Genomic DNA, 20,576 nt, shown 5'->3' on the forward strand with positions numbered 1-20,576 from the left:
GTCGGGGACATGAAAGGCCAATTAATGTGCCAAGTGTGTGTCCTAGAGGAAAGTACAATAACCACAAACCTTTGGATCATCAGGGAGGCTTCCTGGAAGAGGTAACTGAACTATGTTTTGAGTGATGGCAGTCAGAGGGAGAAGGGAGGAAAAAGAAGAAATGTGAGCTGAACATCAACGTCAGAAGACATTTATGCCAAGAAACCAATTCTACGTTTGGTCAATTTCAATCATTAAACAAAGGGTGACCAAGATGGCCCTGGTCTTTGCCCTCACAGCTTATAGCTTAGGTAGGCAGTGGCCAGAGGATTAAACAAACAATAGCACTGTGCAAGCAGCAAGATGGAAAGGTTAGGAAGTAAGTAGATGCTAGGTCATTGAGAGCATGAGAACTCATGCTAATGTATGGTAGGGGAAGCAAAACTCTACCAGCACAGAACACCTCAGATGTGGAGGGCGAGTAAGCAAGCACGGATGGCTCATTGCTGGTTTCTACCAGTTGGGTGCCAGGCTCTTGATTCCTGCAGTAGCTGCAGTAGAATCACTTGGAAAACATGTGCCTTCATATTTCAGAATAACTTCCCATCAGAAAAAAAATCTCTCTCAGGGGCTGGCATTGAATTTATCCTTTTACTGCTTACTGTAATAAAGACCCAGATGCTCATGCTTTGGGGGTAGGGGGGATATCTGGCAAAACCAGTTTAAATTTTAAAAGTATTGTGTTTCACGAGTTCCTTTTAGAAGAATCAGCTCTTAATACACTTTGGCTTTGATTCTACTCTTTAATGTCAGTCTTACTGCCCTAATTGGGTTGTAAATTCCCTGAAGGCAGGGCCCAGTCTAGAATCAGAATTTCAGAGATGGAGGGAGTCCAACCTCTACAGATGAAGAGTTCAAGAAGAAATCAAAGCCCAGATGTTAAGTCCCAGATGTGTGTGCCCTCCAGCATACCATGTTGTCTCCTGTCTCCCACGGCATTTGGTGTGTGCACCCTCAATTCAGTGGGGGTGAGATTGTGCACGATGAGGCAAAAACTGGTTCTTGAGATGCAAAAGAACTTATATATTATGAGGGTTTATGGTCTTCCAAGCTCAGCCCTATCTGACGAAATCTTACTCCTTAGGGAGAAATCTAATTTCGGGGGGTGGCCTGATAGTTTTAAAAGGCTGAGAAAAGAAACATTGGTCTAGCCCAGCGTGGAGCACAGAGCAGGCATCTTGACATCTTACTGTGCCACTGCAAGAGCTTTCCACTTCTAGCCCCGATACCTCCTACTCTATCCACCAAAAGGACTTGTTCAAGGTGTCTTGCCAGAGTCCACGCATACAACAAATGTTTGAGTGCCTACTATGTACACTAAAACCAGATTAATTTTTTCTATAATATTCTTGTCCTGGTCCTAACTTGTTCAAAGATTCTCAGGGGCTTTTCCTGACTTTAAGAATGAGGTTCCTCCTAGTGAAGGTGACATTCAAAGCCCTGTGAAATCTGAGCCAGCCCTAGCTCCCCACGAGCCCTCTGCTCTATGAGAGCTCATCACCTATCTTCTGAACACTTCATAATGTTCCGTCTTGGAGCCTTTCTTTCTCATCAACATCCTTCCAACCCCCAAAGGTAAACATGGCAGCCCAGCTCCCCACCCAACCATGGAACTGTTTCTTTGGGTTTACTTTTACAATTTACTCCTCCATGAGCATCATTCTTTGGCATTAACTTAAGGAATTCATATGTTCTTTCCAATTCACAGAACATTTTCCTTATCACTGCCTTCCTGGGGTGGTCTACTTAGTATGTTTTAATAAGTCACTTTCACTGTGACTATCAGTATGTTTGTGTAGCCGTTCATTAATTCATTTCTTGATCACCTGCTATGAACCAGTCACCATACTAGATCCTGGGGCACGATGAGGTCCCTGCCCTCTGTTAACATTCTAAAGGGAAAGACAGTTAAAACCACAATGCTATTAAATCTATCATGGAGGATGGGTGCATGGTGGGGGTGTGGAGGGACTAGATTTACCACATAGAGAAATGAGGGAAAGCAGTCCAGGCAGAGGGAACAGTGATGCAAGGCCTGGAACAGCAAAAGCAAACTGTGTTTTGAGGCACAGTGTGAAAGCCAGGGTCGCTAGGGGTCTAGACTGCAGTACTTTTCAGAACTTAATTACCGTACAAATAACCTGGGGGCTGGTTAAGACACAGATCCTGATTCAGTAGGTCTGGAGGGAAGCCAAAGTTCTCATTTCTAGCAGGATCCCAAGTTGCTAGGGCTTACAGGACACTGGCCTGGGAGGACTAAGGCGGTTCTGGGTGGGTATCCTCTTCTCTTTCATTTTAAAAAGACATTAATGCTATTTGTTTAAAGTGAATGCCTCCTAGAGGGAAAATAGGGTGCACTTCTCCTTCTTATTCCATAGGCGTAAAGATATACTTCTGTGCTAAACACACCTAGTCTTTAGTTTTGGCCTTTATATCTATCGCCTGCATCCCAAACTCCGACTGCTGAGCAGGTGCTTGGTCATTGGGGAGGCATCACCCACAGCAACCATCCATCTCCCACACCTCCTCAAACTCCTTCACCAAGCATATGAAGGACAATGCTCCAAAGACCCCATGCTATCAGGTAGTGACAGTAATGTGCAATGTTACCCGTAACCTCCCAACAAGGGGTATTTTGGTTCAATATATATGGAATACAGTAAAGCCTCATCGATTCAGGCTTTATTAACCTGAAATGGGTGATAATTTGGTTAACATTTACTTCTCAAATCATTTATTCATAAATAGGACAAAGTTTAATAATGCAGTTGTGATTATAAGGATGATCAAACATTTAAAAAGATTTCAAGTTGGGGCACCTGGGTGGCTCAGTCGGTTGAGCATTTGACTCTTGATTTCAACTCAAGCCATGATCTCAGGGTTGTGGGATGGAGCCTGTGTCAGACTCCACACTGAGCCCGTGCTCGAGGGGTGCTTGAATCTCAGCCTGCTTGAGATTCTCTCTCTCCTCCTCTGCCCGCCCCCCACCCCCCGCCCCACTCCAGCTCATGAGCACTGGTACACTCTCTCTAAAATAAAAAAAAAAAATTAAAATAAATTAAAAAATTAAAATATTTCAAGTAAACTCATAGGGCTTTAGAAACACCGATTTATATAGTCATCCACTATTTCTTTATGTGTAATTATGTAATTTGTTCATCTCCCAAATAGCTGCAATAGATAATACCACTGATCTACTTCCAGGGCTGGAAACAACAATAATAGTGACTACAAAATTTATTGAGAGCTACAAAAATTTTGTTACACATTTGTAATGTGAACAATCAAAAACTTAAAAATGACTTTTAAAAATCACATTAATAGATTTGGTCAAAATGCATCCTTTCGAGGAAGGCCCCTGTACCCATGTATAAAATGACAAGCCTTGAAATCTGTTGTGCAGCTCTATTGTTAGAATTGAGAAGAAATTAGAAATATAGGGACACCCTCCCATAGGAGACACTAATTCATTCAAATAACATCTGTAAAGACAAACTATGTGGGGAAAGGACTAGCCTATTTTTTTTTTAATTTTTTTTAACGTTTATTTATTTTTGAGACAGAGAGAGACAGAGCATGAACGGGGGAGGGTCAGAGAGAGAGGGAGACACAGAATCTGAAACAGGCTCCAGGCTCTGAGCGGTCAGCACAGAGCCCGACGCAGGGCTCGAACTCACGGACCACGAGATCATGACCTGAGCCGAAGTCGGACACTCAACCGACTGAGCCACCCAGGCGCCCCAGGACTAGCCTATTATAGAAGGCTACCCGTGCTTAGTTTGGGGCATATCACTTGGATTTCTCACCATCCCCTAATTTTCACTAAATGTAGTTTAAAAACTGAAACTTGAAAAGCAGAAATAAAATGGGATTTCCAAGCCATGTCTACCTAATTGCCAATCTGCTTTCCCCACAAAGGCATTTTGGTGATACTCCATCATATTAATCTTCAAAATATTTGTAACAAATCTCTGTGAGATGATTCAATGTTATAAGATTATGATCCAATTGATTTACCTATTTGTATGTCCAGGTACACATGTTAAAAGAAAATAAATTTATCTCTTGGTTTTTTCAAGTGGATTAACAAAGCACTGAAATATATCTGACATCACCCTGGTAAATTACTATGGTATTTTAACTTTTACTACAACTGCATTGACTTATACAGTCGAAGAGTCTTCTCTTTCCTTTCAGATCTTTCATTTTTTGTAGATGACTTTTCCTTTAGCTATAACATATTCAATTAATTCGTGATGGCCTCCAAACTGGTAAATCAAATGCTCCCATCTAGAAAGAAATCAAACGTACTTTAATGTATACAAGCCAAAATTATCCCTTTGTCAATAAATGCTAATTTAAAAATACATTCTCTCAAAATTTCTTCATACTTTGTCATTGATATTTGGGCTTTTGAAAAAATAGATTACATGATAACTGGTCTACGACTTAAATACGGTTTAATGATGTTATTTAAGTATTTGATCTTAACATATTTGATCCTATTAAGTGATGTACAAAAAGTAACATCAGTATCATTTTCAATAGAGAGAGTGAGGAGTAGAATTACAGAGCCTCGTTCTTCTGTCGAACACGAAGTCCAAGGACTGCAATAGGCTGGCTAGGGTCAAGGAGCCATAGGATTAACAACTTTAAGACAGAAAAGTAAGACTAAGTTGTCACACTGGGGGCCCAATTAGCAGCAGGCTGTGGGTGAGTAACCAGGGGCAGGAAAACTTAAGCCTTTGGGGATCTGGTAGGAGCGAGAAGACGCCAGAGAGGTAATGAATCAGAACCAGGGTGGCGAGCCAGAGTTGGGACATGCGTGCCCAGCACAAGCATCAGTCAGAACTCCAGCAGAAAAACTTGTGCTGGGGGGCACAAGTCCCAAGTCCAGGTCAACAGAACAAAAACCTGAAGATCTATGAAAGATGTAAGACAGATGAAAACACTAGACAATCTGGTCTCCTCTGTGCGGTTTAGGATCTGTAGGCAGACTTTCTGGTTAGAAAGGGATGATGATAAAGGAGATTGGGGGGCATCCGAGCCTACACAGAGCCTGATGCTAATAATTAGCAGAAAAGGCATTTAATCCCAGTCTTATATATTACAATGGGCATAAAAGAAACTAGTTCAGTTGGGAGAGCACTCACCTGGACGAATTGATGATAATGAGATCTCCCTGCTTACCAACTTCCAGAGATCCATGTGTGTGAGATTTTCCCAGCGCATAAGCTGCATTGATAGTGGCAGCCGCCAAGGCCTCAGGCATGGACATTCTCATGTTCACACAGGCCAGATGCATGACCATTGGCTAAGGCAAGAAAGAACAGTGTTAGAGGAAAGTAACAAAATGGCAACTTCTACCTGGACATTTCTCAACGCAGCACAACCAATAATGGAAATTAAATATATAGGAGGAACTGGCTAAACTAGTATGAGAAAAGTTATAATTCACATGTAAAGATTCTTATGCTTTGGAGAAGATCCCTTTATTAATACATATTTCCCACCCCCACCTCCGCCACGTATGGAGTATTTATTCACAACTTTTCAAGACCACTAAGCTCCCCTCCACACTCACTCACTAAAACTTCTTTGAGCTTGTGCTAACCTCCAAGACAGGAATAAGCTATTGCCAAACCACAACGCCCAAGGCAGAATCAAAAAATTATGCAGGTAGAACTTTCTCTCCCCTCTCTACGCCTGGAGGCATTCATGTGGGGCAGAAATATCCAATTATTCTGTCGTCTACACTTTTTTTCTTGTTTCACAGGAAAATATTTTTTAGATCTTTGAAACATTTTAGCAGTTAGTGAACTAGTTTTAAATTATTTATACACTTGGTGGAAGACTGATTCTCTGCGCAGAAAGGCACATTAAAAATAATTACCATTGAAAGGCAATATGCGTTAGGGTTGAAATCACTGCCCAGAGCAACGATTACCCCTTCATCTAACATCTTCCTAGCCCGAGGTTGCTTCAGTCTAAGACAAGGGGGAAAAAGAAAAAAAAAAAAAAAAAAAAAAAAAAGATGTCAGTCTCTGGAAGTGGAGCTTCTGCAGACTAGATGTTCAGAATGGAAGCAGACTTAAGATATCCAACCCCTTTGTGTTCTGGAAGAAGAAACAGAAACTCAAGGTTAAGTGATTAATGGTGATGTGGAAGCCTAGGACTTCTGACTTTTATCATTCTGCTTTTGAAATGACTTGGCTATGATTAACTTCTTTAATTTGGGAGTGTTCATTTTGCCAATTTTTTTAATGTTTATTTATTCACATTAAATAATCCCAACCAGCCTCCACGCTGTTAGCACAGAGCCGCGATATGGGGATCGAATTCACAAACCCCTGAGATCGTGACCTGAGCTGAGATCAAAGGCGGCACTTAAACTGAGCCACCAGGTGCCCCTATTTTGGCAATCTTTATATACATCCAGAGATTCCTGCTAAGGAAGAAAAATACAACTTAAATTTTTTCAAATGTAACAAACTTTTTTTTGACTCCCAAATATAAACAATGAAGTTTTAAAAAATGTTATTTCTATTAACTTCAATTTTGCAATTTTTTATTCATATTTCTCTCCCTCCTTGGGCAGGGGATGGGGAGAAGGGTCTCGAACATTTTTTGTGGCCCTTTAAAATCCTGAAGGCCCAAGAATCTAATATGTAAAATATTTGTGCTTCTTCCTAGGGTACATGTCTCCCTGACCTCCTTGGCACAATATTATTTATTCTTTAAGACATGACTCAAAAGTTATGTCAGAGATAAACAGAGCCAAACACGAGTCAAAATGCTGAAGACAAACTGTATTCAGTAATAACAATTGCAGAAGGGAAAAGAGTCCCATGTGGACTGGACTGTTTTGACCTGTGCAGTGCTAACTGGGTGTTTTAAGAAAGAACGAGGAGATCAGGAGGAAAAAGGGGCAGAGGGAGTTGAGTAGAGCCAGGGAAGTGAAAATTTTCTAAAAGCATGAGAGATGGGCCAGTATGATCTGCGTTTGTTCACTGGCACTGGTTTGTTCTCTGGAGGAGAAACAAACTTCACTACCTTTACAAAAAGAGGCAGGGGCGTAAGCTGGTGCAGTGTACCCACCAGGCTGGGAACTAGGGACGGAGTTGTCTTCCTGAATGTTTGCCTTTTGAAGAGAGGGCTCTAAGGTCCTTGAGGAGACAATCCTGCTTGGGTGGTGGAAGATTTATATCTCAAAGGAGCAGAGAAAGGGGCACCTGCATGGCTCAGTCAGATGAGCGTCCGACTTTGGCTCAAGTCACGATCTCACGGTTGGTGAGTTTGAGCCCCGCATCGGGCTCTGTACTGACAGCTCGGAGCCTGGAGCCTACTTTGGATTCTGTGTCTCCCTCTCTCTCTGTTCCTCCCTGCTGCTCTGTCTCTTTCTCTCTCTGTCTCTCTCTCTCTCTCTCAAAAATAAATAAAGATTTAAAAAAATTTTTTTAATTAAAAAAAAAAGGAGCAGAGAAAGAATTTACAATTGCAAGCTTTGTAAAGTTACTGCTCTAAGAGGAAGTCCAGGGGTCCAGCTGCCTGTCGCCTGGTTTTGTTGGAACAAACACTTAATTCCCCTGTCAGGTTGGGCTTTCTCAGGCAGGCACTATAAGGGGCACGGGTCATCCTAGGGATGCAGTCTTGAGCTATCAGACTCTACGCTAGTGTTTACTCAGGCTCACAGTGTCGGGGGGAGGAAGACAGATAAAATCGGTTGTGCTGAGAGTCTACAGGTTTTACAGGCCAAGACTGAGGTCCTTGAAACATTCACAGTCTATGACTGACAATTTGCAGGATGACCTGAGATAATGTTCCTCAACTAGGATAATATATGAGAGGAGGTGGGTGAAGCAGAGATAAGGGTGAGGAAAGGTAGAGCTTAAAATTTCCCCACGGTTCATTCTGATGGCCTCCCCTCCCCTTCCAGAAATACTTCAGGAGGTAAAAAAAGAAAAAAAGAAAAAGCAAAAGTGAGGCTGTAGAAGTCTCAAGGGAGTGCCAGAAAAACTAAGGTGAATGTTTCCAGAATAAATTTAAACAGTACACACAAAGATGCATAAAATAATGATTACAGCAAGTCCTTGAGTAGCGTAAGGCAACTGTTACTCTGGAAATGAGAGTCAAGAGAATTCAGGGCAGGGGCACCGGGGTGGCTCAGTTGGTTGAGCGTCTGACCTCGGTTCAGTTCGTGATCTCATGGCTTATGAGTTCAAGCCTCACATCAAGCTCTCTGCTGTCAGCACAGAGCCCACTTCAGATCCTCTGTCCCCATGTCTCTCTGCCCCTATCCCGCTTGTGCACATTCTCTCCCCACCCCCTCCCTCTCTCTCAAAAATAAACATTTGGAGAGAAAAAAAGAGAGAGAATTATGGCATCCCCCTCTCTCTCCACCCTCCTCCCCCACTTGTGCTCTCTCTCTCTCTCTCTCTCTCTCTCTCTCTCTCTCTCTCTCAAAATAAATAAGCATATAGAGAGGAAAAAAAAGGAGGGAGAATTCAGGGCATGACAGAGAGCCCTGCAAATTGCTCCTGTTGGAGAGATCAGAAAAATTCCAGAACAGAGAAGCCAGAGAGAAAAGTGTGGCCTTGTCTGTGATTCTTCCTGTTGTCCAAACTGCGTGACCAACCCATCTTGCGGTGACCACAGATGGCAGCCCCCTCTGGCAGCGGGACAAAGTTCTGACTTTTATTGCTGAGCTGCCCTTCATACTTCAAGTGTCAGAGTTTCGCTCCATCTTAAGAGATTCAAAGTGAGTTAAAAATGTTCCTTGGTTGATGGAAAATTAACCAGATTAAGTATTGATTGATGACTTCAGTTGATGATTGCTGAGACTTGCTGTAAATGCCAAGATACCAAGGACGGTTACTGATTGATATTTCCTGGTCGTAATCTACATTATGTCTACTCTTTACATTAAGAGCATAGTAATAATAAGAGAAATGTATAATATTATACATATGTGTATAGATCATACTGTATTTGAGAAAAGCACTGCAATATTCCTTTCTTCTCTCTTATAAAGGTTACTCAAAGCCTGGCTTTTCAATCGCTAAGGCCGAGTGTCCCAATCCCGGCACAGTTCATATTGTGGCTGCGTAATTCTTGGGCAGGACAACTCTCTGTGGTGGGAGGCTGCTCTGTGCACTGTGGGGAGGTTTAGGTGCATCCCTGGCCTCTACTCACTAGATGCCAGCAGCGCCCCCTAGTTATGACAACCCAAACTGCCTCCAGACATGGTCCAATGTCCGAAACGGCAGTTATGAAGATGAACTATGGACTAGGTGCATTGAATCCATAGAGGGCAAACAGCAAAATTCCTGGGAAGATTTCACAAAATATACTTAGACATCTCCTCTTTCCTCCCACCTCCGGGATTTGTGAAGATTGAGGTACCTACTTGTATCCTCTTAGAAAACAGCTCCTTCAGATTCTGAATATTGCTAAATATCTCTAACATCTTATGCATGTTTTTTTAAGTAGAAAGTCCATTACATTGTTTTCTAATGATAAAAGTTATGCATGATTTTTAATTGGAAAATCCCAAAAAGGAGGGAAAAAAAGAATGAGAAAGCTCCACTCTTCCCAATAATCCCACCACTCAAACGCCATTTGGGTCCAAGCTCTTTCCTCAGAATAATGCATCTCTGTACCTGACTCCAGAATTGGCATCTCCCATGGGCTCAGTTTTCCTGATCTGCATTTTTCAGGAATTTGGAAGGACAATGAAATACTATTTAGGCATCTCGGTCTGCATCCTCACAGCTTGCACGGGCAGCTCACCTCAGCATGTAGGCAGTGGTGGGCAGGAGGACAGCGGAGCTCCTGGCCGTTGCCATAGCAGCGATGCCTTCATCGCTCACTTCTTCCAGGTGACTGATCGCCTGAGCTCCCAGCTCAGCTCCCAGCTAAGCAGAATGGGCAGAGAGAGAAAGGTTTCACCACCACCAACAATAATCAACAAAGTGCCAGAACATTGTTTTCCCTGCAAAAATAAACAGCACTCTATTATGAAAATTTCTTGGCAACTGCCTCTTGAAAACAGAAGCCCCCAAATGGGTAAAGGCTCTGTCAAGGACATTCACTTGAAAATGAGCTAGTGTGCTACTTTAAAAACTATTCTTAAATATAAGGGCTTACTGATATTCTTCAGGCATTTGCTAAAAAAAGAAAACTTCATGAATCTTATGGATCAGAATAGAACATTGAGTGACATTGGTAATAAAATCTGATTCTTCTAGCATCATAAAAACACCATAAAGGCATATTGGATTGCATTGACTCAGTGAAAAGAGATCAATTAAGAAAACAAACTTTAAAAATGGAATTGTATGTATAATTCGAGAATATCTACTTGAGCTTGATGTCTCTCCAGGTGAAAAGTCTGGGCTTGATTGTCAGAGGAATACCAAGAGGAGGTAATCTTATAGTAATAATGAGAACATGGCATTTAAGTGGGTTTCTTCTCGGGTTGACATACCCCCCCCCCCCACACACACACACACACATACACACTGCCCCAGTCTGAAAGGTGATATGGTAAGCACTCCAAGGCAAGGAAAGTAGACTAATTTTTGACATTACACCATGGCCCAGGGAGGCAGCAATGCCCACACCAGGGCAGGAAAGAGCTGGCCCCACATCAGTAGGAACTCAGGTCTAATAGCCTTTTGGTTTGGGCTTCTGGAGAGTCCAATGTTCCATAGACAGACTTTGCTCCCCAGGGGGAGTTTCTTTCCAACCTTGGAATCACCTTCACTTTTCCAAACTTGATTTGTTCATCCTGGATACTGACCTCTATTGATTTAACTGGCCAGTCACTCTCTATGACCAAGAGTATCTTGTTGACCACCTAGTTCACATTCATTCAACATTCAACAAATATTTACTCTCTAAAGGCCATCTGTATGCCAGGTATTGTGCTAACCCCCAGGGATAGGGCTGTGAAGGTGTGGGTACAGTCCTCAGCGTGTTTACGGCCCAGTAGGGATCACAGAGGCAATTTGAACACAGTGGGGCAAGCATAGGGAGGGACTATAACCCATTCTTGGAGAGCTCTGGGAAGGGTCCCAGAGAAGTGGTAGCTAAGATGAAACATGGAAGGGAGTTAGAGTGAGCCAGACAAAGGACACTCAGAGAAAGCATATCCAGAGGCATGGGGTATTAGGTATACTAAAACTATTTACTGTGGTTGGCTCATGGTAAACAGGGCAGAGAAAGAGGAAGATGGGAGGTGAGCGAGAGCTGGATCTGGTAAGTCTACATGTGCTGAGTTTGGGATTCATCCTGCCAGCACTGGTGAGCTTTGCAGGGGTTTTCAGCAACAGAGAGGAAAATACGATGCACTGTAGGGAATGGATTAAAGGAATGAATTGAAGTGCAGAAAGTGTGGATGCAAGGAGAAAAAGCTGTTGCAGGAGCTGAGAGCTGATGGTGGTTTGAACTAGGCAGTAGGGTTAAGAGAAGTAAACCGAGAGACATTCAGGAAATACACTGGGAGCTTTTGCAGATTGGTTGAAATGTGACAGGTAAGGTGGGGAGGAGACCAAGTGATGTCCAAGTTTTTGGCTTAGGCAATACATAGGTAAATGGGGTCATCCACTGGGCAGGAAACACGGGACAAGATTTGGAAGTGATATTAAGAGATCACATTACATGTGCTGTCGTTGAGACACATGTGGAGTATCCACATCTGTATTTTTGCCCCAACGGCAGTTATTTATTTTGCTCCAGGGTTTAGAGGAGTGACATCTAGATTCACAACTGAGGGAATTTTGTCTGTTTTATTCACTGCTGAATTCTCAATGCCTAGGACAGTGCCTGACACACACTCAAATATTTGTTAAAAGCATGAATAAATGAATCTGAGCAAGACATGCAGATCAGAAAATCATCCGGTGACTACTAATGGGGCACTCCACCAACATTCACCTGGAGGCTGCCACAGAAAACCCCTGGAAGCCACATGTGAACTTAGTAGACTCTGCCAGTGTAGCTTTGTGTTCCAACCAAGCTATGTTCTGAATTTGATAAACAAGATCACAAAGGTACTTCTCTTCCTACTAATACCACCAGCAGGTGATAATAAAAGTAAATGGCCGGCAAAAAATAAATTTCTAATAGAGGTCAGTGATTCCAAGTCTCAACCAGACCAGCCCTCGCATTGTTCAAACGAGTTCTCCCATTCTCTATCTTTTCGAGAGGCTATTCCTAACTCTGAACAAACTAAGGAAGTTTTCCACCGCACGAGTCTTGACAAAGGAAAAGCCAAAGGTCAACCACACCTCAGCAGCCTTCATAGGATGGAGTTCATCCCCATGAAAGTTAATCTGTAATCCTAGATCTTTTCCACTTTGAAGAATCCTTCTGGTGGAATTGAGATCAAAGACGCCTTTCTCACAGAACACATCTATATTGTCCACATGTATTTCCCCACGGCTGCCAAGCTCCTTCAGCTTTGGGAGGTGGTTATTGATGATTTCATCAGCAGCTTCTGTAGCAGTCTTTCCTCTGAGGGAAGAAAATGAGGTTACATGGGAAAAACAATTTTTTTAATTGAAGAAAGGCTTTTCTGGCACTTGAAGAACCTGACAAACTGTAGGCAAATGACCCTAAGATAGATAGAGAAATAATTAAAGCAATAACTCAGGAGTCTTAACAATTGGGCCATAGCAGGGATATTGACAAGATTTCTGTACACACAGACCCTGGACACAGAGACTCAAATGGCTCATCCATTCTGGTTCAGCCATGTTGCCTTTGAGAATGCCAGCAAGGCTCCCTGCCTGAGAAACTAAACACTCTTTTCAAAGACACTTAGAGAGCATCCTGGATGCTTCCCTGACAACCAACTGCAGGGCCCCCTACCTGGGCCCTAGCAATCACTCTGCCATTTTCTTCTTCCACACTATTTCTAGAAGCATCAGCCTAAGGCTTCCTATCTCACCATTTGGAACCACGAGGAAAGAGGATCATGAGAGGCCCTGAAATTCTAAGATTCTGAAATAGTTATGTATTAGACAGGGCTGGGCTTCTGAAGTCAGACGGACACAGAGCTCTACTATTTGCTGGCTACACAACTTTGGACATGCTATTTAGCCGTCATTTGGCATACTCTGAGGCTCAGGCTGTATGTATCTTTGGGGATTAAGATGTAGCCCTCAGAGACTCATTAGCAGATGGAGAACATTCTGTAAAACTTTAGCACTATATGGGGCACCTGGGTGGCTTAGTTGGTTAAGCGTCCGACTTTGGCTCAGGTCATCATCTCACAGTCTGTGGGTTCGAGCCCCTTATCGGGCTCTGTGCTGACAGCTCAGAGCCTGGAGCCTGATTCAGATTCTGTGTCTCCCTCTCTCTCTGCCCCTCCCCTGCTCACTCTCTGTCTCTCAAAAGTGAATAAAAAAACATTTAAAAAGTTTTTACACTTTAGCCCTATATTTGGAACATAAAAGTCTCTTGTTCCACAAAAACCATTTTGGTAGGAAGACAGAGGTGGACCATGAGGAGACAGGCACTTACATATACTGTTTCCAATTCTCAAGACAATCATATAGAGAGTGTGTTCTCTCACTGCTTTACCAATGTTCAAAAGAGTTAAGTGATGCCCTCAAAATCACCCAGTGGGAAAGTAGCCAAGCTGGATTCAAACCCAGGTCTGGTATGGCTCCAAAGCCTGAGACTTCTCTACCATGTTACACTGCCTTTCATCCACCTTAGGTTCCATTTGGGGAAAAATAAAAAATCCATTTTCTGTAGACAGATGTCCCAAAAGTTTTAGTGCAGTTTTAAGCTTTAATAATAATCTCAGAAGTAGAAATGCTAAACACATACAAAAACATCATTGGAAATATTAAGTATTTATGTTTCAACTTAATTAGCTCTGTGAATTTTAAATAATAAATTTAATGTTAATTTTTAAATTTTCTCTGATTAAAAATGATAAACCAAAAATTCACATTAAACTTATTTTTCAAATACACAAAAGTGAATAAATGTAAAAACATATAAATTATTAAACTTTCAAAGAATTTCGGTAAGCTTGTGGCACTTCTGTATCTACATTATCAAAACTCAAAACTGCACTAAGACTTTGCCCTGTTAATTGTTAAGTTCTGGATTTCTTTGGACCTTTTAGTTCTAGAACTGCGGGCTTTTGGGTCTAGAAATTTCAGGACAGATAAAGTACAAAGGCAGAAAGGGACATAATTCTCTACAGTAAAGCCATATAGGAGAAACTTTTTGGATAAAGGGAAAGCTAGAAAAACATTTACAACAAGAAAACAAACATGTTTGGTGCTAAACAAGTAAACAGATGAACAAAATTAAAAACCATTCTGAGTCTTCTTGCCTTACAGATGTGATCTATCTCCTACAGAGTATTTCTCTGAATCTCTAATGTGTGATTATGCTGTCACGGGCAACTATTTAAAGTAGCATCTGTCATTTTAAAGGATCTATATCGGGGGGGGGGGGGCATTGCTTTTTGTTAACCGAAAGAGTTTTGAACATCTCTTCCTCCTTCATCATTAAGGGACTAGCAAACTGATAGGTCCAGTGGGGATCACCTTCCTAAAACCACCAGCATGAGATGTCTATTAGAATCAGAACACCTCTCTAATGGCTTCTACCGGACTCTTCTGCAAGAACTAAAGCGTGGATTCACCTCCACTCCCAGGAGAATGTATCCCCACTTAGGCACCACCTGCCCCCTTCCTTCTCTGTTGTCAATGCCCCAAATCAAAGCTGGGTGCCCCAGGTTGAGGTTACTTTGGCACTGAGTGAGCCCCGCAGTAAGTGGCCGAGATGCTGATGGGCCCCTGGCGCCGAGCGCGCTCAATCACACGCAGCATCTTGAGCTCCGTCTCCAGGTTGAGGCCGTATCCGCTCTTGCACTCCACCAGTGTGGTCCCCGCCCTCATCATGCACTGCAACCGCTGCTGAAAGGAGCAGAATAACTCCTCCTCCGAGGCTTGGCGCGTGTGCTCCACAGTGAAGTTGATGCCTCCTCCAGCCTGGTGAATTTCCATGTACGTGGCTCCTGCCAACTGAACACAGGGCTCACCCTTAGGCCGGGCACAGGCACGAGGTTGCAGGCAGGTCCACAGAGCCTACCTCCAGGGGTGATATTCAAAATGATTTAACAACTGATATGTCAGGGACACCAGCAGATGGGAAAGGATGCTGGGACACATAGCCGTGGAAGCCCCTACTCTGCCAGGGTGATGGGGGGGCCGAAGGAACATGGGTACCTCAGGAAGGACTGGGGTGGCAGAAATGGGAGATGTGGTGGGGAGCACTTCCAATCTCAGGCAGCAGCAACAATTTACCAACCAGCCCACGAGTATTTCAGTATTTTAAGAACCCAGTTGGCCCCAATGTGTGCCAGCTAAGACTCTGTCTATCCGTAGCACCTATGGATGAGAAAACAAAGCTTAGACAATTTGGGAACCCCACTGCAGCTATTCCAAACATCTACTAAAGAGACCCAGGGGGGTTTCCACCTCTCAGTATCTGGCCACTAGAGTTTGGGGCCTGACCTCTGTGACTCAAGCAGAGAAGCTCTTCCTGGGATCCCACGGGGCTCCAGTTACTCTAGGCAGCAAGAAGTGTGGTGCAAACAAAGTATGCCAACCTGGGATCCCCGTCAGAGTTTTTCGTCTGGGTTCTGCCATGGCGAGCTGGTGAACTCACTCAACAGCCATCCCTTTTCTGGGCCTCACGTTCCCCATCTATGTAATGAGATGTTTGGACTGCAAATCTCTAGGATTGTTTTTTTGGCTCTGAAATTCTGTGATTTAATAAAGAAGTCTTAAAAACAGCTCTAGTGTGTGGGGCGCCTGGGTGGCTCAGTCGGTTAGGCGTCCAACTTCGGCTCAGGTCATGATCTCACGGTTTGTGAGTTCAATCCCTGCATCAGGCTCACTGCTGTCAGCACAGAGCCTGCTTTGGATCCTCTGTCCCCCTCTCTCTCTGCTCCTTCCCTGCTGGTTCTCTCTCTCTCTCTCTCTCTCTCTCTCTCAAAAGCAAAACTGAAACAAAACAAAAACAGCTCTTATGTGTTGAAGAAGGTACACAATATCTGAAGAAATTTCTTAGCTGTTAGGATGTACACTTAAAAACCAATGTGAAGAAAAGAGATGGAAGAACCTTAAATGCATACTGTTAAGTGAAAGAAGCCAGTCTGAAAAAGCTACATACTGTATGATTCCAACTATATGATATTCTGGAAAAGGCAACACTAAGGAAACAGTAAAAAGATCAGTGACTATTGGCTCTCAGGGGTTGGCAGGGAAAGGGATGAATAGGCAGAGCACAGAGAAACTTTAGGGCAGTGAAACCACTCTGATACTATAAGGGTGGTTACGTGTCATTACACATTTGTCCAAACTCATAGAACATGCAGCACCATGAGAGAACACTAGTAACTATGGACTCTGCATAATAATGATGCGTCAGTATAGGCTTATCAATTGTAACAAAGGTACCACTCTGGTGGGGGATGTTGATAATGGGGCAGGCTGTGCATGTATGGGGTCAGGATGTATATGGGAAATCTTTGTACCTCCCACTCAATTTTGCCATGAACCTAAAACTTCTCTAAAAAATAAAATCTATTAGAAAGAAACAATGTGAAAATGGCTCCAACCAGGGATTTGAGGGCTGACCATGGCTAATTAATGAGTTGTGACACAGACTACACCTTATATTTCTTAATAAGTCTCATTTTTCAGGGAAAAAAAAATACAAGACTTATTTTATTTTTTATGATTAGCAATATATTTTTCCAAGTTGGAACCAATGAATGGTGAATTTCAAACTGTTTCCTGGAGCCCCTCCAAAGGCTAGTAGGGGTGGAGAGGTGAAATGGGGGAAGGGAAGGAGAGGAGAAACTAGTAGAAAAAGGCAGCCCAGCTCTGTTTTAAAAGAAGGAGTCTAAAACAAACAAACAAAACACACACACACATACATACATACATACATACATACATACATAAGGATTCTACAGCTAAAATTTTTTGAAAACTATCATACCTAAAGATTGCTGGCCCTATGCATAGTATAAAGATTTGGACAGTTATAAGTCAGTTTTGTTGTAATTTATTTTCCATAGTCCAGGTCAGTAAAAAATATCCATTAAAAAGAAATGTAGACATATGTTGTTGCAAAGCTTGATAGCCTATCCACTCTTTAGAAAAAGATGTGTCTGTATTGTGCCTTATTTTGATTTGCCATCATTTATTGCAGTTACCTTCATTGCAAACTCGTGAACTCTTTCACCAGCCCAGACTGGATGTGTGTGTGCATCCACCAAACCTGTAACCAATAAATCAAATCATTTTTAAATCTGAGAAATAGAAAGCCCTTAGATAGTAGGCAGACTATCTCGAACCACTCTTGGGAAAGCAGGTGATGGTCAGCCATCTTGGAGGATGATGGAGGAAGAAGAATTTGTATGGTTTCTTCCACCAAGAGGAAGGAAGCCTCTCTGCATGGCCAGTCTAGAAGCCTCTAATGGAGGAGGGTGACTCAGCATGACAAGTATATCCAATAAAGAAACACAGCTTCTTCTGCCCACTAAGCCCATACTCACTAAGCATCCTGTTTTAAAACAGGATGTCATAGCTATTAGTTCAGCAAAACCAAGGACTGTATCACCAAGGAATAACGTGGGTGTGAAAACAGAATACAATCCCTCCCAACTTTGAGAAGGAAAAATATGAAATCAGAAATATGAATCTTTCTTCAAAAAAAGAAATGTAGGGGCGCCTGGGTGGCTCAGTCGGTTGAGTGTCCGACTTCAGCTCAGGTCATGATCTCACAGTCTGTGGTTCGAGCCCCACCTCAGGCTCTGTGCTGACAGCTCAGAGCCTGGAGCCTGCTTCAGATTCTGTGTCCCCCTCTCTCTCCGCCCCAACCCTGCTTGTGCTCTGTCTGTCTCTGTCTTTCAAAAATGAATAAACATAAAAAAATTTTTTTAAATAAAAAAAAAAAAAAATGTAGCTTAACTGAAGAGAAACTATAAAGCAATCATTTGGATTGTTTGCTTATCCAGGTCTAACTCAGTAAAGTGTGTCTTTCCAGAATATTTTAAATACCTTGTGGATTAAAAGTCTCATTAATAAATAGTTCTGATTGGACTAAAATCAAGAATCTCTATTCAGATTGCTTTCTACTATTTTCTGCTTGTTTTCATAAGGTTTCACTCTGACTTTAGTTCCTGACCCCCAAGAGCCAGAAGGTAGAAGTTCTATCAGATATACATAGTATACATTTTTAAAACGTAAATTTTAGCCTCTATGTTTTGTATAGAACTCAAAATTTGTGAAACTTGCTTCAGATGATTTCATGAAGCTATAGAACATTATGTAGGAGATGATGGTTAACAAACTGATTTTGTTGTCAATCATTAAAGATTTAAATAAACTTCAGTGAAATCTCTAAGGATCCCCCCCCACACACACACACACTTTTCTGCCTAGAGATGTGTTGTTTCACACTCTCTGTAAATTTAGAGTATATTCTGGTATTAGAAACAGCAGTTTGCCCTATCTGCCTCCCATATGAAATAGACTAGTAAAGTTCTTCCAACAGCCTTTGAACCTAAACACACCACAGCTGGTTTCTCTCTAGCATGTGAGTGGGAAGAAGTGAAGTGAATGAATAAGTTTGATTCCCAGCTTGTCCTTTACCTGTCCAGCAATCTTGGGTAAGATATTTCATCCCTAAACTGGAGCTTTCTAATGTGTAACATATAGATAATGATACTTTATAGGGCAGTCATAAGGATTCAAGATGAAAACATGTTTGTAAAGCAGCTTAGACATTCAATAGTAGAAACTCAATGCACAGTAGCTATTATATTTTAGTATTATTTTGAGACCCTATTTAAAACAAGCTGCTACTCTTCTTTATGTTACTAAAACCGGATGCAGGGCTTTACTGAAAAAGAGGTTAATACCTGGCAAGATGCATTTCCCAGAACAGTCAATTCTTTCTTCAAACGTTTCTTCAGAAAACAGTGTTTGGATAGCATCAGCCCGACCAATGGCTTTTATAAACCCATCCCTGAATAAAAATCAAGAAATAATTACTAAAGTTTGGGGAAATACTGTGGAAAAGCTGACTAATGATTTAAAATATGTTGCCCATGTCTTTTGGTATCAGTCAACATTTGTTGTATTTCCTACTTGCATCTGTGTCTTTGAAAAAAAAAAAAAAAAGACTCTAGCCACATGCAAGGCAAAAAGCCAAATCATGTGTTGAGATTGCCAGTTGTTTGCTAAGATCAGTGTTCCCTTTCCCTCACAGTGCTAGATTCCTAAATTTTAGCCGAACACATTACCACCCAGAATGAAGACTACATTTATGGGTTTCTCATCAGCCGGGTGTGGCCCATGTGACTAAATTGTAACCAAAACGATTTTTTTTCTCATCCTATTTCCTACTGTCTGAAAGGTGGACACCATAAGGAGAGGCATAGCAGCCATCTTGGATGATGAAGTGAGGAAGAAAGAGGGTTGTGCACAGGAGAGCAAGATACTAGGGCCTCTGGATTCTATAGAGTACGGCCATCAATTAGGTCTGGATTCCTACCTCTGTGCGGTTCTGTTATGCTTTTAACTAATTTTTAGCAATAACACTGGGAATGTGTTTTTTTTTTTTATCACTTTGTTAATTAAAAATAAAACACACAGTCCCTAAAAGCTGGACTCTTACACAACCCTAAGCAGCCTCAGATAAGGGCCGAGCCCATCTTGCGCAATCGCGATGCCGTGGCGCTCTCCAATTCAAACAGGCATCCAAACTCCATTCCCACTGCAGGCTCACCCTCCCAAACTTTGGCTGTTCTTTTACTCACGTCATTGCAGGAAGCACAGAAGCTTGGTGAAAACTGAAAATGTCCTCTTTTTTTGGTAGCTGAATCTTAACTTCCTATCACCCCAAACCATCACTATCTGAACGTCTTCCGTGGTGCTCAAGCTTTAGTGTACAAAGGGGGTTGGGCTGGAGAGTGTTTTGTAAAAACTTAAAGTCCCAGAACTCCACCGCAGAGATGCAGATTCCAAAGATCTGGAGATAGGGGGCAGGGAGGGCGTGGGGTTCAGCTTGAGAGCGTTTTTTCACCAAACGGCAACCGGAAGCTGTCACACAAGGTAGGTAGCAACAGGTGCCTAAAAGACAGGCCTGCAATGGCTCTCTGGATGCCGGAAAGCTTTTTTTTCCCCGGTTGCCTCCAGAGCGCACAAGTTAGGGAAAGGGGGCCAAGCCGGTCCCCCCAGCGCGCGGCCACTTACGTGCCCACCACCAGGCTGGCGCCCTCCAGCACGGCCAGGCTGTGCAGCGCGTCCCGCGCCAGGAAGCGCTCGCCGCGGGCGCACACCATCACCACTTGCTGCGCGTTCTCCAGCAGGAGGCGGTGGCCGCCCGCCATGTCGCCGCGCGCCGCGGGTCTCCGGGTGGCCGCGGAGCTCGAGCGGCGGCAGGCTAGCGGGCGGAGGAGGGTGCGGGTGGGCGGGCCGCGCCCGGGG

The 20,576-nt window shown here is 42.8% G+C and overlaps 1 protein-coding gene across 1 annotated transcript; it reads right to left on the minus strand.

Annotated features, from left to right (window-relative positions):
• Window positions 1–2,704: 2,704 nt before the first annotated feature.
• On the minus strand, window positions 2,705–20,575 carry AMDHD1 (amidohydrolase domain containing 1). The gene is made up of 9 exons (XM_025926573.2): window positions 20,343–20,575; window positions 19,007–19,113; window positions 17,297–17,361; window positions 14,815–15,092; window positions 12,330–12,555; window positions 9,829–9,953; window positions 5,933–6,026; window positions 5,193–5,353; window positions 2,705–4,329 (listed from the first exon to the last, which is right to left on the minus strand). Exons 1-9 carry the CDS (start codon window positions 20,477–20,479, stop codon window positions 4,242–4,244), a joined length of 1,281 nt encoding a protein of 426 aa, XP_025782358.1. The 5' UTR covers window positions 20,480–20,575; the 3' UTR covers window positions 2,705–4,241.
• Window position 20,576: the final 1 nt, after the last annotated feature.

Source organism: Puma concolor, chromosome B4 (genome assembly GCF_028749965.1).
Source record: "Puma concolor isolate L17-30 chromosome B4, mPumCon1.1.hap2, whole genome shotgun sequence".
In the NCBI taxonomy this organism is placed as follows: domain Eukaryota; kingdom Metazoa; phylum Chordata; class Mammalia; order Carnivora; family Felidae; genus Puma; species Puma concolor.

Bases quoted from the DNA above. Each gene is read 5' to 3' on its own strand.
- AMDHD1 (XM_025926573.2), bottom strand. From the start codon at position 20,479: ATGGCGGGCGGCCACCGCCTCCTGCTGGAGAACGCGCAGCAAGTGGTG. The intron at 15,093-17,296 runs GTAACTGCAATA...CCCTGTGTTCAG, and splicing joins TTCACGAGTTTGCAATGAAG to TTGGCAGGAGCCACGTACAT. The intron at 4,330-5,192 runs GTGAGTGCTCTC...ATTTCTTTCTAG, and splicing joins ATTATCATCAATTCGTCCAG to ATGGGAGCATTTGATTTACC.